Source organism: Amphiura filiformis, chromosome 5, assembly GCF_039555335.1.
Source record: "Amphiura filiformis chromosome 5, Afil_fr2py, whole genome shotgun sequence".
NCBI lineage: Eukaryota > Metazoa > Echinodermata > Ophiuroidea > Amphilepidida > Amphiuridae > Amphiura > Amphiura filiformis.
In genome coordinates, this window is record NC_092632.1 from 24,463,236 (window position 1) to 24,487,921 (window position 24,686).

Consider the following 24,686-nt stretch of genomic DNA (forward strand, 5'->3'; position numbering starts at 1 on the left):
ATTTGTTATGAATTTCTTTATATTTAAAACTTAAATTTCCTTTCAAATACCAAAATAGTGCAAGTTAAACTTTCAGTCCATCTCTTGCTAGAATAATATTAGCGCTGACTGTACACAATCACTACAACATGTATAATCTGCTAAAAAGTCCCAGAATTTACATTGCAGAATATTTACATTTAATGCTTCTATAAAACAGGCTTAAAATACAATTTTCTTTCTCCATGTATAAACCCAGTAGGAATAAACAGCTACACATGAAATTTGAAGAGCTTGAAAGAGTGGCTCATTTATATAACCCAAATCTTACTCCAGAAATTACCACTTAAAGTCCTTGCAGTACATGTAATCCCGCTGATTCCTTGAGTGTATTTTTATTACTCACAAATTCAACCTACAAAACATGACAAAAAACTAACTTTCCACAAGGGAAGCACGCAATTTAAGCCCACGCAAGCTGCGCTTCCTCACCGCTTGGTAATTTACGCCATCGTTGATTTACAATACACGTCAGGTAGGCCGTATAATGAATAGCAATGTGAGTTGTCTTCCTATGCTTGTAAAAACATTAATCCAGGTTTTACTATTCAAATAAGAAGCTTCCCTGGATTCTGAGCACCTTGGGGAAATACAATGGGATGAGTGGTGTAACAAAAAGCTTTAATAAAATAGATTGAATTTAAAATTGTCGAGTAATTGCTGAATACCCAAGACATCCTGGGTCTGATTCGAATCTTAGAATTTTATAAATGAAAAGCTAAAATCCAAAGCCAGGTACATCCATGCTAAAATATAACCCACAAATTGAGAAAAACTGGAATGAAATTTAAATGGCTTCCTGCTAATTAGCAGTACATGACATTTTCTAGAAAGCGACCTAAATTACTTTTATACATGTATGTGACATGATCTGGTTCATGGAGGCCAAAGGAGGCATTTTTGAAAATTGAGTTACTATAATTATTATCTCATACCAATATTAGGTTTTATACTGAAAACACCAAAGGACTAGCATACTTACGAGTTCTAAAGTTATGAAGTATTGTGAACATTATGTATTTGATTGTTTTCAAATTTGCCATCTTTGGTGATCATGTCACATGATGAAAAACATCTTGTAGGGCATTGGAGATTTTAATTATTTTTTGGCATTAATTTTGTTTTATGGTAACCTAGCTTACAATAACATTTTATGGGGAAAAATCAATTATAAATGTCCATATAAAACATGTCGAAGAAAGTTTCATTTGGCATTTTATGTCAAAATTGTACAAATTGTGATGTCAACTTCAAAGAAAGGACATTTTAAAACATTTGATGGTATGTGCCTGTCATTAGGCCCCTTTTTTAAGTCAAATATATCCAATGACCCCTTTTTAAAGTCAAACCTGATGACCCCCCTTTTTTATCATCAAAATGCCAAATAGTATCCTGGAAACTTTCAAAACTAACTTTCATTTCTGCAAGTTTGTTTTGTAATCTGTAATTTGCAAATTTGGAACAACAAATGTTGCTTCATTTTTTCAAAATTTTTTACAGGATAACCCCAAAATTGTATGCCAAATTATCCTGTTTTTTTAAAACTGTATAACCAATAACCCCTTTTGAATATACTTTACGCCCAATGACCCCCCCCCCCCCCTTTTTTAAACATTTTATACCGATAAGCCCTACTTTCCGATGTCGGTACGCACATATCTGTCACTTCTAAAGTTGAGTGCGCCCCAACCCCCAGAATTTTACTCTGTGTCCCCAGCTATGAAAAAAAGAAAGAAAAAGTCCCTTGAAGAATACTGTACCATGACAGTCATTCAGCAGATGAGATAGATGAGGTTAGATTGTGACTGAGTGACAAGTTCACAACCTGGATGGATGCTTACACTGTATGCCTGATTACCTGGTCACACTTGTCAGTATGGTCAACATTGATTAGATAATAACAAAACAGCTGCCATTGGATGATAATAAAGTCTTCTTGTTAAATCTATACGAGAAAACTATTTTCAGCCATTTTAGCCATGTGAGCGTATATGAGCAAATCATTCTTTTTTTTTTTTCTTCTCAAATAAAAAATGAAATGCAGTGAATTTTCCCAAAATCAAATATGCACAGCTTACAGGAAACTCTTGTTTTCACACCTAATATTTATATTTTACTCAAGGTGTCAGCTGCTGTAAAAGTGAAGACTGAAGTTGTTAGAAGATAACAAGAACCATTTTGACAGTTATTCAGATAATGAGATGAGATGAGATTGTGACTGCTTACACTGTATCCCTGATTACCTGATCAGACCTGTCAAGATGGGCAACATTGATTAGATAATAACGAAATGGCTGGCACAAAAAAGATGCTGATGAAGTAAATTCCTTATTTCTTCAGAGTGCCATTATGTTGAGCATGTACAAGTGTGAATGCAGATATGATCAACAATTTCTTTGTAGCCACTCCGTCCCACCTTAAGCATATTATGGGTCCTGTGTCATTGTGTGTTGGTGATATGTTCATCAATCCATCTGATATTAAACATTCGCAATTTAGGTATTACATTTCATTCTTCCATGTCATTGTCTGCTCATACTACAAACCTTTGCTGTGGCTTGACATATCATCTTCGAAACCTCTCTAGGATTTGTAGGTATCTTGATCGTGATACTTGTCATCTTGTCATCCGTGCCCTCATCTTGTCTAAAATCGACTATGGTAATGGACTGCTCCTAGGGTCAAACAAAACTAACATTCAGTGTATTCAACGCATCCAGAAGTGGGCTGCGAAGATGATATGTCAAGTCCGTAAACTAGATCATGCAACTCCATGTTTGGAAGAACTGCATTGGTTGCCTATGGAAAAACGATTTTGTTTAAAGTACTTTTATTTGTATACAAATGCCTGAATCATATGGCTCCTAATTACATCTCCTCTTATCATTCTCAATCAACCTGGTAGAGCTGGACTGCGCTCAGTATTAGAGACTGACCGATCAGATCGGTAGCTTCCCTATCAGGCCGAATATTAGCTTATCGGTAGTGATCTGCATCGGCCGATTTTTCCTTCATCCGCCGATGTAACGCACCGATCACCCAATATCATGAAAGTAATTGTTGAAGCTTAACAAGTATTCATTTATTGGTATATTTCTTTGAATTAGTCTAGTTAAATCAAGCGAAATTTAGCAAAAGAACAAGCTTTGTAGGCGATAAACATATAATCATACCGTGATTCATGCACGCAGCTGAGATAATCAGGTAATTCCCCGCATGCACATGTACAATTGTAGTTCTTACTTCCGGGTTACACACGTGCGTGTCAGATTGAAGAGAGCTACGGGCCGTGTGCAAAACTCAACACTTCCGGGTTACACACATGCGTGTCAGATTGGAGAGAGCTACGGGCCGCGTGCAAAACTCAACACTTCCGGGTTACACACGTGGAGAGAGCTACGGGCCGTCAGCAAAACTCAATACTGACTTGAACGTAAACACAATATTAAAATGGGGCGATCGAATGATTCGACGCACTCGGATATCAGGGGGAAAAGGTAAATTGAACTTGGAATAATCATGGTCAAATTAAGTATTGTAAATGAGCACGGGAGTGTATTTTTGTGCTCAGAGCATACATAATTATGGTAATACTTTTCGTACAAGTACCCTTTCAACATACAGGTGAAATTTACTCATGGCGATGGCAGCCATTGTTTACAATTGGGGAATTGGTAATCGGTGATCGAATCGGCAGATCAAAGAGGGAATTGATCGGCCAATCGGCCGATTCAGATAGGGACCTGATCGGTCAGTCACTACTCAGTATCTGACACCACACGACTCACAGAGCACAATACATCTAAACTGTTGAAGTCTGCTGAGCGCAGGGCTTTCTACTATAAATGCTCCCAGAATGTGGAATCGTTTACCCATCAATATCCGTGAATCTACAATCACTTGCTGTTTTTAAGAAGGCTCGTAAGACGTCACATTTGTATATTCTGTTGCTCTGTATATATTTTACTTGTGTATATATTTTGGCCTTTTGCCACCTTCAAGATTGTGTGTAGCACTACGCTTTGAATGTAGCAGTGCTTTATAAATGCTCAATATGTATAATGACAACAAGATGGTTGTTAGATCATTTCTTGATAGTGATCAACAACAACAAGCATGCACAAGGAGCAGAGTCACTGCTTCTTCTAAACCGTTGATGATCACCATCACATTCCTGATACTCTGAACAGTTTAGTTCTGCGTTGAACATTATGGGAATGTAAACAGAATGGAAACAGATTTATAGAACTTTGAAGGTTCGAAGCTGCTGAAATACATTATCTGTGTTTCCCTGAGCCTGAGCAAATATATTAGGGCTAAACTTTGATTCTGCATCTAGAATGAAATTCAAAATAAAGAAACACAAAGTTGATATTGTACTCCAATTATGAGGCTCGCAAGCTTTTCTTTTTTCACTGTTGTTAGGAAAAACAGCTATTCTTGTCTCTGACAAATTTATGTCATGACTAAATCTGTCATCTAATAACTGCACCTGTATGTCATTGTGTTATGCTTTTTATTAGTGATGACTGAAAAATGGCAAAATGGTCAACTTGGACATAACTGTGTAATCAGTTTCCCAGATTCTGGGGTAAATTCCAAAACAAAAATGTAAGTAAGTACTTTCAAGTTTTCAAATATGAGTTTGTCTACAAGGCAGCTACCTGGCACGGGAACGTTTAATGGTGTTGCTTACTTCAAAACATCCTTGTAATATACTTGACAAAAATAGCAAGTCCTTAAAAGCATTGACATTTTGAAGATGACTAAAATACACAGACAAAACAATGCCATTTAAATGCGAGATATTTTTGAAACAATTTCTCTTTCATTACAAGACTGAATAAATTTTACTCGGCTCAAAATGAAATGATAATTCAGTTAAATATAACACAGAAGAATATGGAATACTAAAGGTTCTTTGAAATTGTAATATAAATAACATGTACACGCACAGCAGGAATACACCATCAAAATATCTCCTTTATGGCTTTCAAATCTGGGGAATAAAAAATGTAAAAAATATGAACAAACTAAAACTATATTAAAATTATATTGTCACCAGCATTGTTGAGTAGGGGTTGACCTCCTCAAATAAGCAAATAATAGTAATTAGCCTCATATTTTTTGTTTTCCATCCCAACACCCCAAATAAATTTTAAAAGATGATGCTGATTGTTAACTTAATATTTTTCATTATTTAAAAACATTCTTATTATTAGGTCTTGAGTAAATATTTGTGAACACATTTATGCCCTTACAGAGACAAGAAGCTGTTCAGTTGCAGTGAAATAATTGCCCCAGGAAGCATACATTCAATGCACCGTGCAAACAAATTAGATTCTACTTGAACTTGCAGTAACTGTACAGTGTACACATATTCAAGAATACAATTATCCTCTTATAATTCATTGGAGTCCTGTAAATAGATCTCTTGATTGCAAAAAATGAGTAGGAAATGTTATAAGAGGTTTTGAACAAAAGCACACATAGGATGACACAACACTTTGTACTTGGTAATGGCGATGATCGTAAGAGTTCTGAGCATTTTCAGCTATTGTTGAAAGCATTCTCCTATTTTGGAGGGTGCACAGATGTAATGTAGTTTAAATGTACACTAAAGAGTGTGGCGCAATGGTTAGGGTACTTGCCTTTAGTGTATGAGGTCCCAGGTTCAATTCCCGGCGGTGGCGATTTGCTGGGATTTGACTTGGAAAAAAAAGTCTGAAATTAATTGGCAACTTCTGTAGATTAAATTCAGACTTCCGCTCTCCCATGGTTCATTTAGAATTGGGTAAATGAATCATGAAAGTACTCAAATCCTTCGGAGGGGACGTTAACCGTCGGTCCCGTGTGCAGAGAGTCATACCTATACATGTATTTCGCAGCCAGTTTTGAAAAGAGTAGGGTGTTAACCCCTGACTGTTCCCAATCCGTCCCGGTCTTCAAATGGACCCCAATGGAAATAAGCTTCAGAGGAGGCTTTCTTGGGTTATCCAGGGTTGTCAAAATCCGAACAAAAAAAAACAAAAACAAAAAAAACATTTTACACAGCAGCCTATCACCCAAAGACTAATTATTATCACACAACTAGGCATTTGCCAGTGACATCTATTTGTTTGAGATTGATCCAAATTTTGCCAATTTAGAGCATATCTGTCACCCAATTGGATCCTAAGTCAGAATTTGTAAAATTATTGACACACATGTACCAACAGACCACCAATGTTAAAGACTCTTACTGCTTTATCAAGGTGTTGTCACCAAATGCCCTTGGTTTGCCATTTGTCGGTTTACTAGACTGCTTTGCACTCCCTTTTTGATAAACAATTCACCCCAGCCTTGCCCTTTCATAAAACAACACATCGCCAGTTACCACTCTGCTTTTCTCGGGTATCACAGTTTTGGGATAGGAGCAGTTTTCATTCTGAACTTATAATCATTATGAGATGAGTTGCCTGTGGGCAGGGGCGGCGCCACAGGGGGGGGGGCAAGGGGGGCAATTGCCCCCCCTATGATTTTCAAAATAGAGGTAAAAGGAAGGAAAAAGAGAAAGAGAAGAAGGAGAGAGAAAGGGAGGAGAGAAAGAGAGGAGGAGAAGAAGAAAAGGAGCAATTCCCCTCCCTGGTCATGGTTAGAAGGAGGAAACTCCCCCTTTGGACATCTTGCCCCTTGTGGAATGCTGACCTACGCGGTTTTAAAGTTGTTGATTTTTATATTTTGGGCCCATTTTCGGCAAATTTTCCCCCATAAAAGTCACATGGCCTCTTCTTGCCTTTTTTCCCAACTACTTTGGAAAAATCCTGGCTACATCACTTTCCTGGCGCGGCAACACATGCAAGTCTGTGTCATGCAGCAATTAATCATGATAAATAAGTTTACTTTCAGTCCGATATCACACAACTTTTACGGAGTTTCATCACATTGTATATCCAAAACCTATACTAGAACGCCTCTCTCAGAAATAGTGTAAAAATTATGCACCAATATACAATGATATAAATAGGCAATTGGCTTCATTACAATCGGCCAGGGGCGTAGCCAGGATTTATTGGGGGTTGATTTTGAAAAGGTGGACCTGTTTTGGACCTTTTCCTAAAATTTTGACCAAGAAAGCATAAAGAACCTATAATTTTTTCGCTCGCTACACTCGCGAATGGGCAAATTTTGTCCTTTTCTGACTGAAAAAGCATAAAAAAACTAGGTTTTGTTTCGATCGTAATGCTCGCAAAGTGGACCTTTTCGGCTTTTAGTGATCATAGGCATGATAGGGGCACTACCTCCCGTCTATACGCTACTTATTTCCAACCTCAAGACACTCACCATTCATATCATTTTATCGTGCCAATTTATAAAAATATACAACTGACTTAACTTATATACCGCGTTGCGACCAGAGGCGTAGATCCGACCAGGAGTGTGGGGTTATAAATCACCCCAATATTTTGATAGGGTAGATGGTCCAAACATTCATTCCCCAATGTTGACGCCTGTATGTTTTGATCAAATTAACCTCATATTTGGCCATTTTAGCCTAAAAAGTGCCATTTTTTGTGCGCTTCGCGCGATTTTATTTGACATTTCCACCGTATTTCACTTCGTGCACAAATGTACCATTTTGTTGCCAAAAGATGCTGGATTTACTAATTGAGTAGGTACATGCCTAAAACCTGCGGGCTGCGGAAAGTCGGGCCCGTGAATGAAATCCATAAAAATATGCGGTTGGAAAATAAATAAATAACCCCCCAAAAAAGGGTGAAAAAGGTGCATCAAATGGTTTCATTTGTGCTTTCATTTTGAAAATTTTCCAAATTCTAAGGGGGGCACATTCCCCCTCAGACACCCCCCTGTGTCGCGCAAGCGAGACGGGCAGCGCTATTGCGCTGCATAACAAATTTCTTAAATTGTTTTGCCCCCCCTATCAAAATACCCTGGCGCCGCCCCTGACTGCGGGTTGAGATCAAAGTAGTTTAGACCTGGAAAGCTCAGACTATATCGCTCTAGCATCTCTCATCAACAAGCTGATATTGTATACTTACTCATACATGATGAGAATGTGTAGAGGCTTGCCACTGGGTCTTGATGAGCATCCAACCATTTGCTATTACCTTCATGAGTACTGTAATCAAAGAAATATATAAACAGAGATAACACATTGAGAATACAGTAATTTGTAAACAAATGATATCCACACATTGTTTTTTTTCCTGTCTTATAAATATATCTCAAAACTTAGTGACTTTTCTGCATCCTAAGATGGCTGTTGGTGACTGACCCACTCAAATTCCAACAAAATTGTGTATCTATCGGCAACCATGGACATTGTGTAATATATTGTGTAATTGCTATCAAAATGAGGATGTCTAAAATGATGCTAAATCAACACAATTTTGTGTGTTCACTGTGTATGATACATAATACGACATATGCCTTCTCACTGAAATTGCTATATTTAATGCACAAGCGGATAACTGCAATTCCTCAATAAATATTAACTCTGTCAGCTTGCTTAGAAAGAAATACTACTACCTTTCTCTCCCTCAATTACATATGACAATACCCAACAAAAAAGCAATCTGAACATGATAACAATGAATACAAATACGTAGACTGGTCAATAACACTGATCTGACTAGCCAGTCAGAGACATAAAGGAAGACAAATGTCTTGAAACAGGTGCGTTTTTCTATGTATAACAGCTTCTAATGATAGGATGTAGTGTTTCATTAGGCACTCGGGTATTAGTTTTCCAATAGCAGTTAATCCTAGCTCGAGATACTCTAGCTAAAATACAGGTTTACATTATTTTACTATCTTACATTATCTTGCTGTATTTCAGCTAGAGCTCCAAACGACAAGCTTCCGGGTTTTTGGAGAACAATACTGTTACGTAAGATGAAGAAGAAACCCACCTCGGAGCCCGCCCTACTCATTATTTCATTGTACTTATTGCAATTTGCCTCCACACATTACGTAATCAACACAGAGCTTTTGTGAGGATTAGTGAGTGGATAAGAAATTGACAGTGGAGGATACGAAGGACACGCCGATTGTTAGTTGTCAATCATGAATTGCCGCAACGTATTAATATTTTACTGCATGGCATTCCGCAAACACCAAGACAAATTATGCCGTATTTTTCCAAAGATCATCTCATATGAAGTAAGCTGAATGCGATCTGTACTTTTGTAACATTCCGATCGCTTTTGATCACCTATTATCGGCGAATTTGCTTGAAAACACGTGAGTTCATGTTGTGTAAACATAATTAGCATAGACACAAATGAAATTACGATGCAATACAATGCAATTTGAATGCGCAGCAGATCTATAGAAATAACGTTGCCCGGTTTTATGCAGAATTAGACCCTGTCTGGTTAATCCTACCATAAAAAGATGGCTGTTTTCCTGTTCTACATATCATCAAGAATGTATACTGCAAGGTAGCTAAATCTAGCTATTTATGGCAGATGTTGGTTGCCTTAACTAAAAAAAGTGTTTCTTTGCTTTTGTATCTAAACTCTTTAAATGATTTGCATGATGCATCAAAAGCCCAGGGGTACTCATTATAAATGACCATACAGGGACGTGCTGCAAACATGGGTAGCATTTTTGGCCCTTTGGTATATGGTCATTTTCACGGTAAAGGGTGTAACTTTGGATTTTTAACATTTTAATCTGTAGTGTTCTAATAAAGCCACAGAATTCCATGATTTTTGGCCACATAAGTCATCTAGTTAGCAGCTACCTTGGGTAGCATAATCAGCTTTGGGAGTTACTGCGTTCAGTTTTAGCAGCCTTAAATGTACTTAATATTGCCATTTTGAAAAACTATAAAAAATAGTAACATTTTTGTTATACCCTGTGTTTTCTTCAGTTAGTTCATGGATAATTTTTCTTATCCTGAAAGTACAGTCATATGTTCAGTAAACACTGCCACATTAGATTTAATTGTGAACAGCCCTGTATTTTTGATAACCGGACTTTGATATTTGTCGTTTCGAGGCTTCATTTTCCGTTAACAATTGTTAACAAACTTTGTGGGTGTAGCTTTGGTTCATAATTCTTGGTTATTTCTTCACTTCTTCTTGATTCATAACAGTTGTTATCTTAACTTGAAATGGGTAACAAAAATTAGTCAATTTGCAAGCTTTTAAAATTTTTATAAAATCTTGACTTCAAAGAGCCGTTTTCCGTTAACTTTTTGAAGCCTCGAAACAAACTGTTCAGCAAGCTTGTGCAAATATAAATAAAAGAGCTCATCCAATCTATTTATCAAAATGTAGCAAAGTAGATCCTCAAGTCACATGTTTTTAAATCGTGGAGATATATACCACCGTTTGAAAATGGGACCCAATACAAACTTTCCGTTAACAATTGAAGCCTCCGAAACAAATGAAGCCTCCGATACAACAATAAGATTAATTATCATCTATGCATATCTAAATTGGTGTGTTTCATACTGATATCTGCATTGTAATTATTACTTGATATGTGCAGAATGTCATAAATTTAAAAAAATTTGACATTATGGTTAATGTTTGAAAAATATACTGATACCCCAAAAAGCCTGTTTCGAGGCTTCACATGCAAAAAACACCATACTTAACAAATGGGTGAAAAAATTAACATGTGATAAATCTACAATATCTGCCGCATAGAATCATTGATTCAATACACACAAGAAAATAACAGCTTAGATGATCCCAACACTGTTGTTTTCAAAAAACTACTTCTGCAATGTTTAACAATTGTTAACATGAAGCCTCCGAAACAAAAAAAATGACTTGCTGGGATAATTTAATTTTGTCACAACTGAAATTCAATACTTAGAAGCAAAGCATGAAAATTGGTAATTGTGATATTTTTTACCTATTTTTTATGTCAACTTGTAGTAGTTAGCCAAATATTTTACTTTTATGATCACCTGTGTTGTTTTAAACTGAAGCCTCCGAAACACAAATCGCTTGAATTGCCAATTCTAAAAATAACTCCAATTTCTGTGAAACTTGGCTGGGAGGTTCCTTTCATCAAGTAGTATTTGTACATGAAGTTAGACATTCAAATTATTTTAGGAACCCAATTAAAACTTTAAAAATATGTTTAAGGTTTGGGAATTTCCATTGTAAATGACACTTGATGTTAAAAATTTTCAAAACTGCAATTACAAACATAGCAAAACATGGTATAAAATTTAACTTATATCTGTTGACTTACTTTGGAATGGGATTTCACATGTATTCCAGCTTTCATGTCATAATTTTCTGAGGTTATGTAAAATACATTTTTTCTTAGATTTTAACCAAAATGTTATGGAAATGTCAAATTTTTTATTAGAAATCAAAAGGTTTAAGCCTTGAAACATTATTTTACTGGAATTTAAGTTGCTTCTATGCATGATTTCAGTAAACAGAAACATATTTAAGTGGTTTGAAATTTTGACCTTAAAAATCAAAAGTTACACCCTTTACTGTGAAAATGACCATATATCAAAGGCGCCTTATCTAGGCCAATTTTCTCTTCTTTTTTGTGTGGAAAATAACCCCATTTTGCTTCACTCTAGCCAAAATTTGGAAATTTCACCACAATTTGGGGAAACAGTTAAACAAAGACTCAGGTAATTTGTGATACATTCTGCTGAAAATTTGGAATTTTGGTAGATCGATGGGTCAAAATTTCTTGAAAAATTAGTATATATTGATTGGTCCACATTGAAATTATCAGCGGCATACTCCTACCCAAATTGAACTTGAGAACACCCCTCCCAATCAAAAGCAATTATTTGAGACTGATGAAAGACATCAGTCACATTGATTGAAATATAATAATGGCAGAGTTCAGAAGTGGATTATGTTGTTCACAAATTAATCTGTGATGAAATAATGGCATTGAAACATTTGTTTGGATTAGAGGGTGATGAACTCTTCTTGCATGATATGCAACTTGCATGTTATATTAATACAGAGATCTTCCTGCTTAAGGTGGTACTACACCCGCTGATAAATTTTGTGACTAATTTTGCATTTTTCTCCAAAAATAACTGCACACTGGTAACAAAAGTTAGGGGCAAGGAATCCAATTACTTCACTGAAATTTCAGTGATTCAAGACAAGTGGTTCATTATATGTTAAGAAATGAGGTACATTCTAGCGGTACCTCTTTTCTTATCATAAATAACGTACCGCTTGTCTTGAGTCACTGAAATTCCAGTGTAGTACCTGGATTTCTTGCCCCTATAATATACATAACTTTTGTTATCAGTGTGTTATTATTTTTTGAAAAAAAAAATGCAAAAATAGCCACAAATTTATCAAGTGGTGTAGTACCATCTTAAGTTACTTGCTTACAATAAATTTTCAGCCTATTATGCTAAATGCCTTTTTGTAATTTTGAGAACAAAGTACAAAATATGGTTCAAGGATGCATTTAAACATATTTATTTCCCAATCTTTGCACAAAAACAAATGATAATGATGCAAATTAAGTCAATAATACAAAATAAATATGGTGATTATGAGACTGATGCATGCTTGAACCACATTTTGTACTTTGTTCTCAAAATAAATAAAAAAAATTTTTGGCAATTAGCATAGTAGGCACTAGGCAGACAAAATGTAACTTGAGATGTTTATTTGAACCTAATCCAAATCATGATCAGCATGTTTTGGCTTTAAAGAGCAATAACGTGTTTTGGGTGTAAAAATTGGTATATAGTTTTTTTTAATGTAAAGGCCCAGCATAAAGGGCTTCAAAAAGATGAGAAAAAATTGGTCACACAAGGGTAGTGTAATATACTAAATCCTTGAGTACCCTCCCACTATTATAGTAACTCTTGCCTTAAATTATATATGCAAATAATATCATTTAATGCATTGATGGAAATTAACTGAACACAAACTATGCAGCTCCTACCTATCCTCATCATCTGAGTTACACCCTTCACCAACTTTCACCCTTGATGAGGTGATAGCATCAGAGGAAACTGAGGGTTGAGTCTTTTTGCTAACTTGACACTTTCTGAGTGAATCAAGAAACTGTTGTTCAGTTCCTGTAGGAGTTAGCTCTCTGTCATGAAGCTCCCAGGGAGGTGTTGGTGCCGTCTGAAAGATGGTGTCCCAAATTTCCTCGGACACAGTGGAAGATCTCCGAGCCTTTCTCATAATTGTCACTCATGACTAGTCTTTTGATCACAAAAGAATACTCAATATTGCATCACAAAATAAATCCACGAAAATCCTAGCAATCTGCATGATGCCATCAATCCACTAAAAAGTTGAACCAATTACATTTTTTATCTCCACCTTTCAAAGTGAGCATATAATATAGATTGAAATCCTCCAAAATTACATCAAACTTGAAGTGCAAGTGAACAGAGTTCCAAGTATGAAGAATACATCCCACATCAGTCTTGTAGAAGCAAAAAAGAAATTCACCTTTTCTCTCCCCCAAGAAATTGTGAAGTTATATATGGTTACTACTTCAATAATTCATATTTTTCTCCTATGTCATATAATTTCCATCAAGCATCTTTCATTCACACTATGCAGTCAGCCAGTTATATATCCTTCACATACTCCCCAGCACAAAAAAGTGAACAGCTCTCACTTTCCCTCACACATAGTTTTGACTTGATAGCGACTCACTATATGCATAGCAAGGCCAGACAACTCAACACAGTACTCTCTGCTGCATACAGAGAGGCAATTCAAACCTCAACTGCGGTCTATGGATGGCAGTATATTGATTGCAATATCATGATCAAAGTTATTGAGATATATTTGTTTTCCGTTCATGGAAACTACTCTAGATGAAAGCTACATTGAAAACTTATATGCAATGTTTGACTGAGTGAAATTTAATGTATTTGTCTTCTTACGTTTTAATATGATTCTTTTCACTTCTGTTGCATCTATTTTTGTAGTGTTGTTTGTTCCTGCTTTTCACTTCATGATTTGCCAATTTAGGATATATAGAAGGTTAATATAGCTTTATACAAATGTTACAATGCATGATTTTTTGGATTAATTTCATGACATGTAATTATGCACATCTATTTATCTCCTACACTGTATGTTCCCAAGGTGTACAGCAAGAATATTATAGATTATGCCAACAGAGGGCTCACAACATAAATTGCATTCCCCTGCAATGATTTTGTCATAAATACAGGACCTAAAGGCAAGGTTTTTGCAGGGTATGTTAGTTCATTTTCATTGTTATTTCAGTTTAGTAAATAGCCAGTATTTGCAATCTTATTATCAGGTACTACATATATGTCATCTTCAGTAGATAGCTGATATTTGCACTCTGAGTACTCTGATATCTTCTCTAGATGGCTGATATTTGATTAGGTATTATGCTATCTTCAGTAGATAGCTGATATTTGCACTCTGAGTACTATGATATCTTCTCTAGATGGCTGATATTTGATTAGGTATTGTGCTATCTTCAGTAGACAGCTGATATTTGCACTCTGAGTACTGTGATATCTTCTCTAGATGGCTGATATTTGATTAGGTATTGTGCTATCTTCAGTAGACAGCTGATATTTGCACTCTGAGTACTGTGATATCTTCTCTAGATGGCTGATATTTGATTAGGTATTGTGCTATCTTCAGTAGATAGCTGATATTTGCACTCTGAGTACTATGATATCTTCTCTAGATGGCTGATATTTGATTAGGTATTGTGCTATCTTCAGTAGACAGCTGATATTTGCCCTCTTTATTTTTTTACCATGCTATCTTGAATCTTCAGTAGATGACTCATCAAAACTCGAATTATTAAGTACTATGCTATCTCTATAAATATCAGTAGATAGCTGATAGTTGGCTCTATAAATTATCAAGTACTATGATAGATCTGCAGCAAACAGCTAATATTTACAGTGTTTATCTTTCTTACTATGCTATCTTCAGTAGAAAGTTAGTGTTTGCCCTCTAATTATCAGGTACTATACTCTCTTCAGTAGATCACTGGTATTTGCAATATTCATTTTCTTTACTATGCTATCTTCAGTACATAGCTGATACTTGCACTCAAGTGACATGCTATCTTCAGTAGATGGTTCATATTTGTAATCTAATTATTAAATAGTATGTTATCTTCAGTAGATAGCTAATACAGGGTGTCCCAGAATGATGTATACCGGGAAAGATGGATTTTTTTAGGTATGAACGGCATTTCTATTGGTCATATCATTTTGCATTTTCAGATTTCAGATATTTTAGATTTTAAAAATTGGACGTTTCTAGTAGAAGTTAGTGAGGATTGCGTAAAAATGGTGAATTCCAAGTTTTGACAAAGCAACCTATTTTGAAAATCTGTAAAATTACTAACCGTTCAGCACAAAGTTATTTGGAAAATGTTATTCAGTACATTTGCTGTGTCCTGTTCTTACTGCTACTAAATAGTCGATAGCTATCGTTTATTTATGATCTTAAGAAGCAATCCTTGTATGGAATAAAGAATTTGCTACGCTTGCGTGACCTTAAACTATTCTTTCTTTGGCGGCAGTTTTGAAGACAATTATTGCGGTGTGTGAGTTTCATCATTTGAAATGTCGGCAGAGATGGATTTTTCATAAAAGTATAGAGAAGGTTCGTCCTTAGTGTCACAGCATGTATTTATGTCCACAGTATATGGGCAAGCCCACAGCTACGTAATGAAGAAGATTAAAATATACTGCGGAGGATCCTTGAGGAAGTTATATCCTCTGTAATAATGACATTTTTTGGTCTAAATTGTGGTAAAAATCACATAAAAAGTATGTTTTTCAACCTAAATATCTGATGTCATATTGAAATGTTTTACTTAATCCCATATCAAGAATTATTTAGCATTGTAAGCTCTACATCTGTGCCAAATTTGGTGTATTTCCTATAAAAGAATGTAGGATTTCTCCCATATATTGCACAGTGCGGCTGGACGATGGTGATAAAGGATCCATGTGTTATGATGCCTTTGCACTGTAAATTACACACATGCAGTTTTCGTCCATTTTCAGTAATAGCAATGTCACGCCAAAACGAACCAAGCTATTTCCATGAAAGTCACAGAATAAGTAGGAGATATGTGTGGCATTGTATTGCACTTATTAAGATTAGATATACTGTTGACTATATATTTTTGATATTTTGTTCAAACACGGTATAAATCATTCTGGGACACCCTGTATGTGCATTCTAATTATTATCTGCTATGTTATCTTCAGTAGATGGCTGGTATTTGCACTCTTCATTTTCTTTACTATGCTATCTTTAGTAGATAGCTGATACTTGCACTAAAGTGGCATGCTATCTTCAGTAGATGGCTCATATTTGTAATCTAATTATTAAATAGTATGTTATCTTCAGTAGATAGCTAATATGTACATTCTAATTATTATCTGTTATGTTACCTTCAGTAGATCACTGGTATTTGCACTCTTCATTTTCAGTAGATAGCTGATACTTGCACTAAAGAACCATCTTCAGTACTTGGCTCATATTTGTAATCTAATTATTAAGTATTATATCACTCATACATAAATTCTAGACAGTTCATTGGTTGATTACCATTTATCATTTTTAACATCAGCCTCTCCGTGTGATAGTTTTTACCATCATAGTGCTGGGCCGTAGTGCGCCTGCGCCAAGCTGTGCGCTGACTCGTAGACTCGCCGATTTAGTACTGAAGATAGCACAATGTGGTTCACAGCATCTTGCGTAATGGTAGTGAGCGTTGCAAACGATGTAGAAGAATTCAAATATCACAGATATACTTTTGTAGGTCCTGTGGTTCTTGAGTTATGTTGTAAAGAGGGCTGAAACAACAACACTTTTGTAAAATGTACTTAACTCATTAACAACAATAAATTAAGCAAGTTTTCAAAGTATATGATTTGTAGAATGAACTTTTGCAAAACACCAAAGTGTAATTTTTCAATAATATATTGATTCAGATAATGAAAATCGATTTTTTTTTTTTTGGCTGATTCGACCAACAATACCTTGTGTACCCTTAACTGTCTTAAATTTGTGTAATGGTCGAAATATAATTACTCGGTGAAAGATGTATTGTTCCATTCCACACGCTGCTCCGGCTCGTGGAATGGAACAATCCATCTTTCACCTCGTGATTATATTTCGACCATCACACTCATAGACAGTTAAAGGGGGGTAACCCTATCGGTTTAGGATATGGATTCTCTTCAAACTTACATACAATGTCAAATATTGTCCCCTTTATCCATCTATGTGAGAAAACGGAAACAATTTCATCATAAATGTGAATAATTAGCATATTAGCAAGCCAATACACTGGTACGCGTGAATTGCATTCTGGTCAGGCATCCCGAAACAACGGCCGAGCGCATGTCCCGGTGGAAACAGGAAGTGTTCGCATTGGCACTGAAAACCGGCTCGCCCCTGTACACTTTTATACCCTCTATTCATACTTAGAAAACATTACATATCACTGCGCTCATTATCATTCTTGACAAGATAGCCCATGCTGTATTTACTTCGCTTAATTATTTCTTTATTTTTAGCTATATGATACATATTTTCACATATTTATGATTTTTCTTTGTTTTATTTTTTAACTAATTTTTTAATGGGGGGAGGTGCTCTCATAATTTTTTTCATATTCCTCGTATCATGCTTGACAATATAGGTCATGTTTCCTTATTTATTTCGCCTCTTATGTATTTCTTTATTTTTGTTTTTTGTTTTATATCATTATAGCGCCATCTTTAGTTTGAAATTAGGTGTCCTATTTGATGTATTTTTGCGGACAAATTGGTACTGGGGTGAAGTCTTCCGAATCTATTCCGATTTCATTCTATGACTACCCAAAACTCCCGTGTCGTGTAAAATGCGAACAACTGGTAACCTGTAAAAACCGATGTGTTTCATGATTTCTCCGGAAATACATCGACTTGGAGCGTCAAATTTCAGGATAGTAATGAGAAAAATAGTATCTATTATGTGATACCAAAACCTCATCAACAATGAAAAAAATCGGGGATGATGCTGTCGATCGGTTACGGACCTTTAATATTTGTATATTATGCTATCATCAGTAGATAGCTAATATTTGCATTCTAATTACTAGTATTATCTGCTATGTTATCTTCAGTAGATCACTGGTATTTGCACTCTTCATTTTCTTTACTATGCTATCTTCAGTAGATAGCTGATACTAAAAGTACCATCTTCAGTAGATGGCTCATATTTGTAATCTAATTATTAGCTATTATACTATCTTCAGTAGATAGCTGATATTTGGTATTATATCACTCATACATAAATTCTAGACAGTTCATTGGTTGATTACCATTTGCTACCATTTGCCATTTTTACCATCACCCACTCCGTGTGATAGTCTTTACCATCATGTGCTTTGTCGTGAGTGCGCCTGCGCCAAAGCCGTCTTGCTGACTCTTGGACTCGCCGATTTAGTTATGGGGTGGACCCCAAAATGTGAAGTATATCACCGCAAAACATGGTGTTATGTTGATGAATAAATGTATTTCCTACCTTAAATAGTATTTTAGTAATAGAATTTATGCATGAGTGATATAAAACAAATATCAACTGTCTTAAATTTGTAATGGTGAAATATAATCACTCGGTGAAAGATGTATTGTTCCATTCCACTCGCCGTTCCGGCTCGTGGAATGGAACAATCCATCTTTCACCTCGTGATTATATTTCGACCATTACACTCATAGACAGTTAATATTTGTATACTATGCTATCTGCAGCAGATACCTGATATTTGCAACAAAAATAGTAAATCGTTTTTTTTTTTTCCAAAGTTTTCATTAACTTTTGAGAACCACTGGACCTATCCTATAAGTGCTAGGATCATTTACAGTTAATTTGAAAAAAATAAAATGGGAAAAAAATTACAAAAAAAAAATACAGTTTGTTATCCCCCTAACACAGTACCAGGTTCTACAAAATAACACTTATCACCCTAAGTTATATAGCCACGCTTTCGCTGGCCAGGTCAGCAGAAGATCCGTGGCTAAGTGTCGCCGACCTAGTGCTTGGCATGCAAGGGGTCTCGGGTTAGAATCCCACCCAGAGCAAACAACAGAGCATTTATACCCACCAGCCGCATGTAGTGATTGGAACAGAGTCATGGCTTGACAACAGTATTACCAACAGTGAAATCTTCCCAAGCAATTTTACTGCCTTTCGTAAGGACAGAGACCCTGGTAAAAGACGTGGGTGTTTGTTGCTCTGCGTAACGACCTGGTCGGCACTGAACAGATTGAACTGACACGGAATGTGAAATCATCTGGGTCAAATTAGAACTTGCTGGATGTAAGTCACTCCTGAGTCAATCCACAGATCGTTCCGGATAGGAATGACAAGAGTTACCTTGAATGCCTAAGAGAATCGCTATCCAAGATAGATGTGAAAAAAGGAACAACCATCTGCCTGGGAGGAGATTTTAACTTGGGCGACATCCTATGGGACTCTCATACCACCAAGCAGAAATGCAGCAAACCTGGATTGTCACGTCAACTTCTTGACATTGCTGATGAATTCTGCCTACAACAACTTGTGACAGAACCTACAAGAGGGGATAACATCCTCAACTTATTCTTTACAACAACCCAGACATTAGTTGATCAATCCATACTCCATAGTGGTCCCTGGCATCAGTGATCATGGTGGTATACCGTTTTTAGACTTCTCCACAAAACCAAAGATCAACAAAAAGAAACCTAGGAAAGTTTACAAGTGGAATAAAATGGATAGTGATGGAATGAAGATTGAAGGCTGATATGAAAAAGATGAGTGATAAATTAACTTCACCAAGTTACTAATCAAAGACAGCAGATGAATAAGTGGACAAAATTTAAAAGTGACATCACAAAAGCGATGGATGACTTGATATTCCAACTAGGATGAGCACAGGCAAACAACATACACCATGGATAAATCACTCAGTCAAGCGCAGACTTAGACAGAAACAAAGAGCCTTCAACCGTGCCAAATCAAGTGGTAGAAAAGAGGACTGGAAGAAATTCAGAGAGCTGAGGAAATTAGGACAGAGAGAAACAAGGTTGTCAATTATGTGAGGACAACATGCTTATCTTCTTCAAAAGAGTTTTGGGAGTTTTATCAAGAGGATGAAGAAAGACTCAACTGGGATACCAGCCTTAAAGAGTGAAGGGCTACTCTACACTGCGAGTAGTAAAAAGGCTGAAATACTAAACAACCAATTCCAGTCAGTTTTTACCAACGAGAAGCCATTAACTAACTCCGATGAAACAACAACAAATTGACATTAATGTGGATGGAGTTCAAAAGCTTCTGAAAGAACTTAATGAGCACAAGGCTTCAGGACCTGATGGAATACCCTCTAAAATACTGAAGCTTACTGCTGAGGAGATTGCACCTGCGCTCTGCTTGATCTTCTCCAAATCACTTGCCTCTGGTGAATTACCGGCGAACCGCCAATATTTGGGGACTGCTCTATAATCCGACGCTTCTACAATTCGAAGGTTCTTTAGTCCGAAGGTTCGTTTTATTCCGAACATGTGTTCATAACATTCGCTAGTCCGAATTTTAAAAGAGGTTCTATAGTCCGAAAAAAAGTTCATAGTCCGACGGTTCTTTATTCCGACAGTTCTTTATTTAGAAGGTTCTATAGTCCAAATTTTAAAAACGACTCTCTAGGGTTCTATATTCCAAATCTTTTTTAAAATTCGGACTATAGAGCCTATTTTCATATTCGGACTAGAGAACCGTTTGTAAAATTCGGATTAAAGAACCTCTATTTATATTCGGACTGGGGAACCTTTTTTAAAATTCGGATTAAAGAATCTTCAAAATAAAGAACCGTCGGAATAAAGAACCTTCGTAATAAAGAACTGTCGGAATAAAGAACCGTCGGACTATCGAGGTTCCACCCAATATTTCCCCGTCTACAAAAAGGGTGACAGATCTGTTGCAAGTAATTATCGTCCAGTATCTCTTACATCGATATGCTGTAAAACTCTAGAACATATTGTGCACAGTAATATCATGAAACACTTGGAACGTTATAACATTTTAACGGAAAAGCAGCACAGGTTCCGACAACAACACTCCTGCGAAACCCAGTTGATCCAGACAGTTGATGATCTTGCAGGATCCTTAGATAAGCGATCCCAAGTTGACCTAGTGATTATGGACTTCTCTAAGGCATTCGACTGTGTACCCCTCCAGCGCCTTTTATGATATAAGATCAATAAATAATTAATTATGGTATCACAGGCAATACCTTGAACTGGATCTCAAATTTCCTGACAAAAAGGAGTCAGAGAGTCGTTGTTGATGGAGACATGTCCACCTGTGTACCGGTTAGATCAGGAGTGCCCTAGGGCATGGTCTTAGGACTGCTGCTGTTTCTTCTTTCTAAATGACCTGCCGAACAACATTAAGTCCACCGTGCGCTTGTTCGCGGATGATTGTGTGATGTATAACAACATAAAGAAACAGGAGGATGCGTAACAACTGAAAGATGACTTGAACACATTGTCCACGTGGCAGGATACATGGTAGATGAGTTGTAATGCCGACAAGTGCTTCGTTCTTAGGCTCACACATGCAAACAACCTAAACAACATCAATGTACATTAGGAAACAAAATCTTACAAAATGCAACATCTCACTCATATCTTGGTGTCGAAATAACATTTGATCTCAAGTGGGGGAATCATATCCAATCCAAAGTGGCTAAGGCCAATAGGGCCCTGGGATTTATCAGGCGTAACCTGTGTTCTTGTCCAAAAGACCTGAAAGCTTCAGCTTACCAGACTCTAGTCACGGCCCCACTTGGAATACTCTTCTACCATCTAGGATCCCCACAAACAAGATTTGAAAGATCAGCTTGAGAGGATTCAAAGAACAGCTCACAGTAAGATTTGTATGCAACGATTTTCGATGCACAGGCAGCGTAACAGCAATGTTGGATGCCCTTCATTGGGACACACTAGAAAACAGACGGAAAGCAGCCCGGCTGTCCATGTTTCATAAAATTCACCATGGTCAGGCTGCCATACCGGCAGGAAAATTCTTACAACCGGTCACACGCCTATCCAGACATAACCACACCAAAGCTTACAAGCAGAAGACATCCAACAAAGACTGCCACAAGTTTTCCTTCTTTCCACAGACAATTAAAGACTGGAATAATCTGCCACAAGGTAGGTTCATTCAGGGTGACTTAAATCAACCATTCAGGGTCATTCAGGGTGACTTATATCTAGTCATTCATTCAGGGTGACTTAAATCAAACAAACATAGACTGGGTAAACAAGAAAGTGATAGTAAATCATCCTGCATCCAAAATAACTGCAGAGAGGCTGCTACAGACTGTGCAAGAGCATGGTTTGGACCAGGTGGTTGACAACCACAGACTCATCAGCATACTTGATTTGGTTCTCACCAACAACTCTTCCTTCATCAAGAATGTGGAAGTCATACCAGGTTTAAGTGATCAAGAGGTTGTGCTATCAGTGCTAAATTGTATTGCTCAAGTAAAGAAGAAACCTCCTTACAAGATCTACCTGAAGCACAAGGCTGACGTGGAGAAGATAAAGCAAGACATGAAGATCTTTGGTGACTCCTTCAAAAATGAAGTCAACCTCACTGTCCAAGAAAAATGGGACATGTTTGATAGCAATGATCAAGCAGGTGATGGATGAGAACGTTCCAACTAAAATGTCATCCAACAGAAGAAATCTTCCTTGGTTCACTAGAACACACAGAAGAATGTGCAAGAAGAAGGGTAGAATGTACAGTAAAGCCAAAAGAACTGGTGATCAGAAAGACTAGGAAGATTACAAAGAGTTCTGTAGAACTGTCAAAAGAGAGCTAAACCATGCCAAAAGAGAGTTTGTGGTGGGTAAGCTCACAATTTCTATGGAGGAAAATCCAAAGGCCTTTTGGTCCTTTATAAAGAAGATCCGCCAGGAAGATACAGGAGTAGCCGATCTGAAAGTCAACAATAGAGTAATCAGTGATGATCTTGGTAAGGCTGAAGCCCTTAGTAACCAGTTTGCAGGTGTATTCACCAAAGAAGATACAAGTCGAATACCATCACTGGCAAGAAGTAGCATCCCTGATATTCCAGATCTCCGGATTGGTGAAGAAGGTGTGCTTAAGCAGATTAACAACCTGAAACCAAACAAGGCCCCTGGCCCAGATGGTATATCGCAGAGAAATGACATAGACAGCTTATAGAACGCCGGTAAGACCAACCCTGGAATACGCTAGATGCTCATGGGACCCGTACAAAAAGAAGGACATCGCGGCCATCGAGGCGGTGTAGAGAAAGGCAGCAAGATTCTGTATGAATGCCTACAAGCAACTCAGCAGTGTCACAGAAATGATCAGAGAGCTGGAATGGGAAGCGTTACAAGACAGAAGAAGAGACGCCAGACTCCAGCTCATGTATAGGATCATGAATGGGGAAGTTGGAATCAGAGTAGGGGTGTGATTTTCAGGTAATTTTGTGCCCGGGTACCCGGCGCGTTTTTCAGGTGGGTAACCGGGTACCCGAAATTGCAAAAAAAAAAAAAATTGCAAAAAAAAATTATATTTTTTGATGGTAGAGGATGCCTGGTTTAGGGTTCCAGGAAGTAAAACGTCCCCCATTTATCACAAAATATCAATTTTCTTATTAAAAACACCAACATCGTGCAAATTTTTATATTAAATTTTTTTATTTTTAGGTCAACCATGAATGATCCTAGCATTTAGGTCTAGGTCCAGAGACACTACAAAACCGAAAAAAACACTTTAAAAAAACTTTTTTAATTTCGGGTACCCGGGTCGGGAATTTCCTGCCCGGGTAACAGGATTCTCGGGCGGGACTCGAATTCCCGGGACTCACTCACACCCTTAAATCAGAGCGGAAGACTATGTTCATCATGTCGGAACAGCGGGATTGATGACAAGAGGAAATAGCAAGAAACTCAAAAGGAACTGATCAAAAAGGATGTTCACAAATACAGTTACTTCCACAGGACGACGACCGACTGGAATGACCTCGACGAGACGACAGTGACAGCAACCAGCGGGGAAATATTCAAGAACCTTCATTAGCTCTTTTCGCAACGCGGCGCCTTAATTTGCGCATAGACCTTTGACCAAAGTTGGTGAAGTACAGCATGTCTGGCAATGCCGACTCAACCAGAACCAGAACCAGAACAAAGCATATAGTAAGTAACCATCCATGATAATAAACCCGGGGGCACTCAATACATAATGTGTTGTCATCACCGAGCAGAAATCCACGGGAAAGGGTACTTTTTCCCCGCATAGTCGCGGTCCGCGTGGACCGCAAATAGGGTAGCTATTTCATGCTATTTTGGTAAAAAGGGTATACATTTCAACACAGGTCAGCGTTTAGGGTATGGATTTCACGGAGGTAGGCGATTGAGGGTATGGATTTGGAGGACATGAAGGGCCGGTTTAATGACCAATTTTTCTGGCATTTCTGGTCAGTGAAAAGGGTACCTTTTAGGCCATGGGAATTGAAGTACCGTAGTAGATTTGCGTCCAGAACTTTTTGAAATCCCACGTGGCTTTTTTTCATTAAATTCATTATTCATTATTTCTATTCTAAAATTAGGCACAAACGAACTATACCCCCAT

General features: G+C 37.1%; 1 protein-coding gene across 2 annotated transcripts in view; it reads right to left on the bottom strand.

The window, feature by feature from the left end:
- Positions 1 to 24,686, bottom strand: part of LOC140152841 (BBSome complex member BBS1-like) — a 74,258-nt gene that overhangs the window by 46,288 nt on the left and 3,284 nt on the right. The window contains exons 1-2 of one of the 2 annotated variants that reach the window (XM_072175362.1): positions 12,952 to 13,677; positions 8,079 to 8,158 (exon numbers count right to left, since the gene is read on the bottom strand). In XM_072175362.1, the coding sequence (XP_072031463.1) occupies positions 8,079 to 8,158; positions 12,952 to 13,199 (328 nt within the window). In that variant the 5' untranslated portion in view covers positions 13,200 to 13,677. Of the gene's footprint in view, positions 1 to 8,078; positions 8,159 to 12,951; positions 13,678 to 24,686 lie in introns of those variants that run through there. The other variant, XM_072175363.1, reaches the window with a different exon arrangement.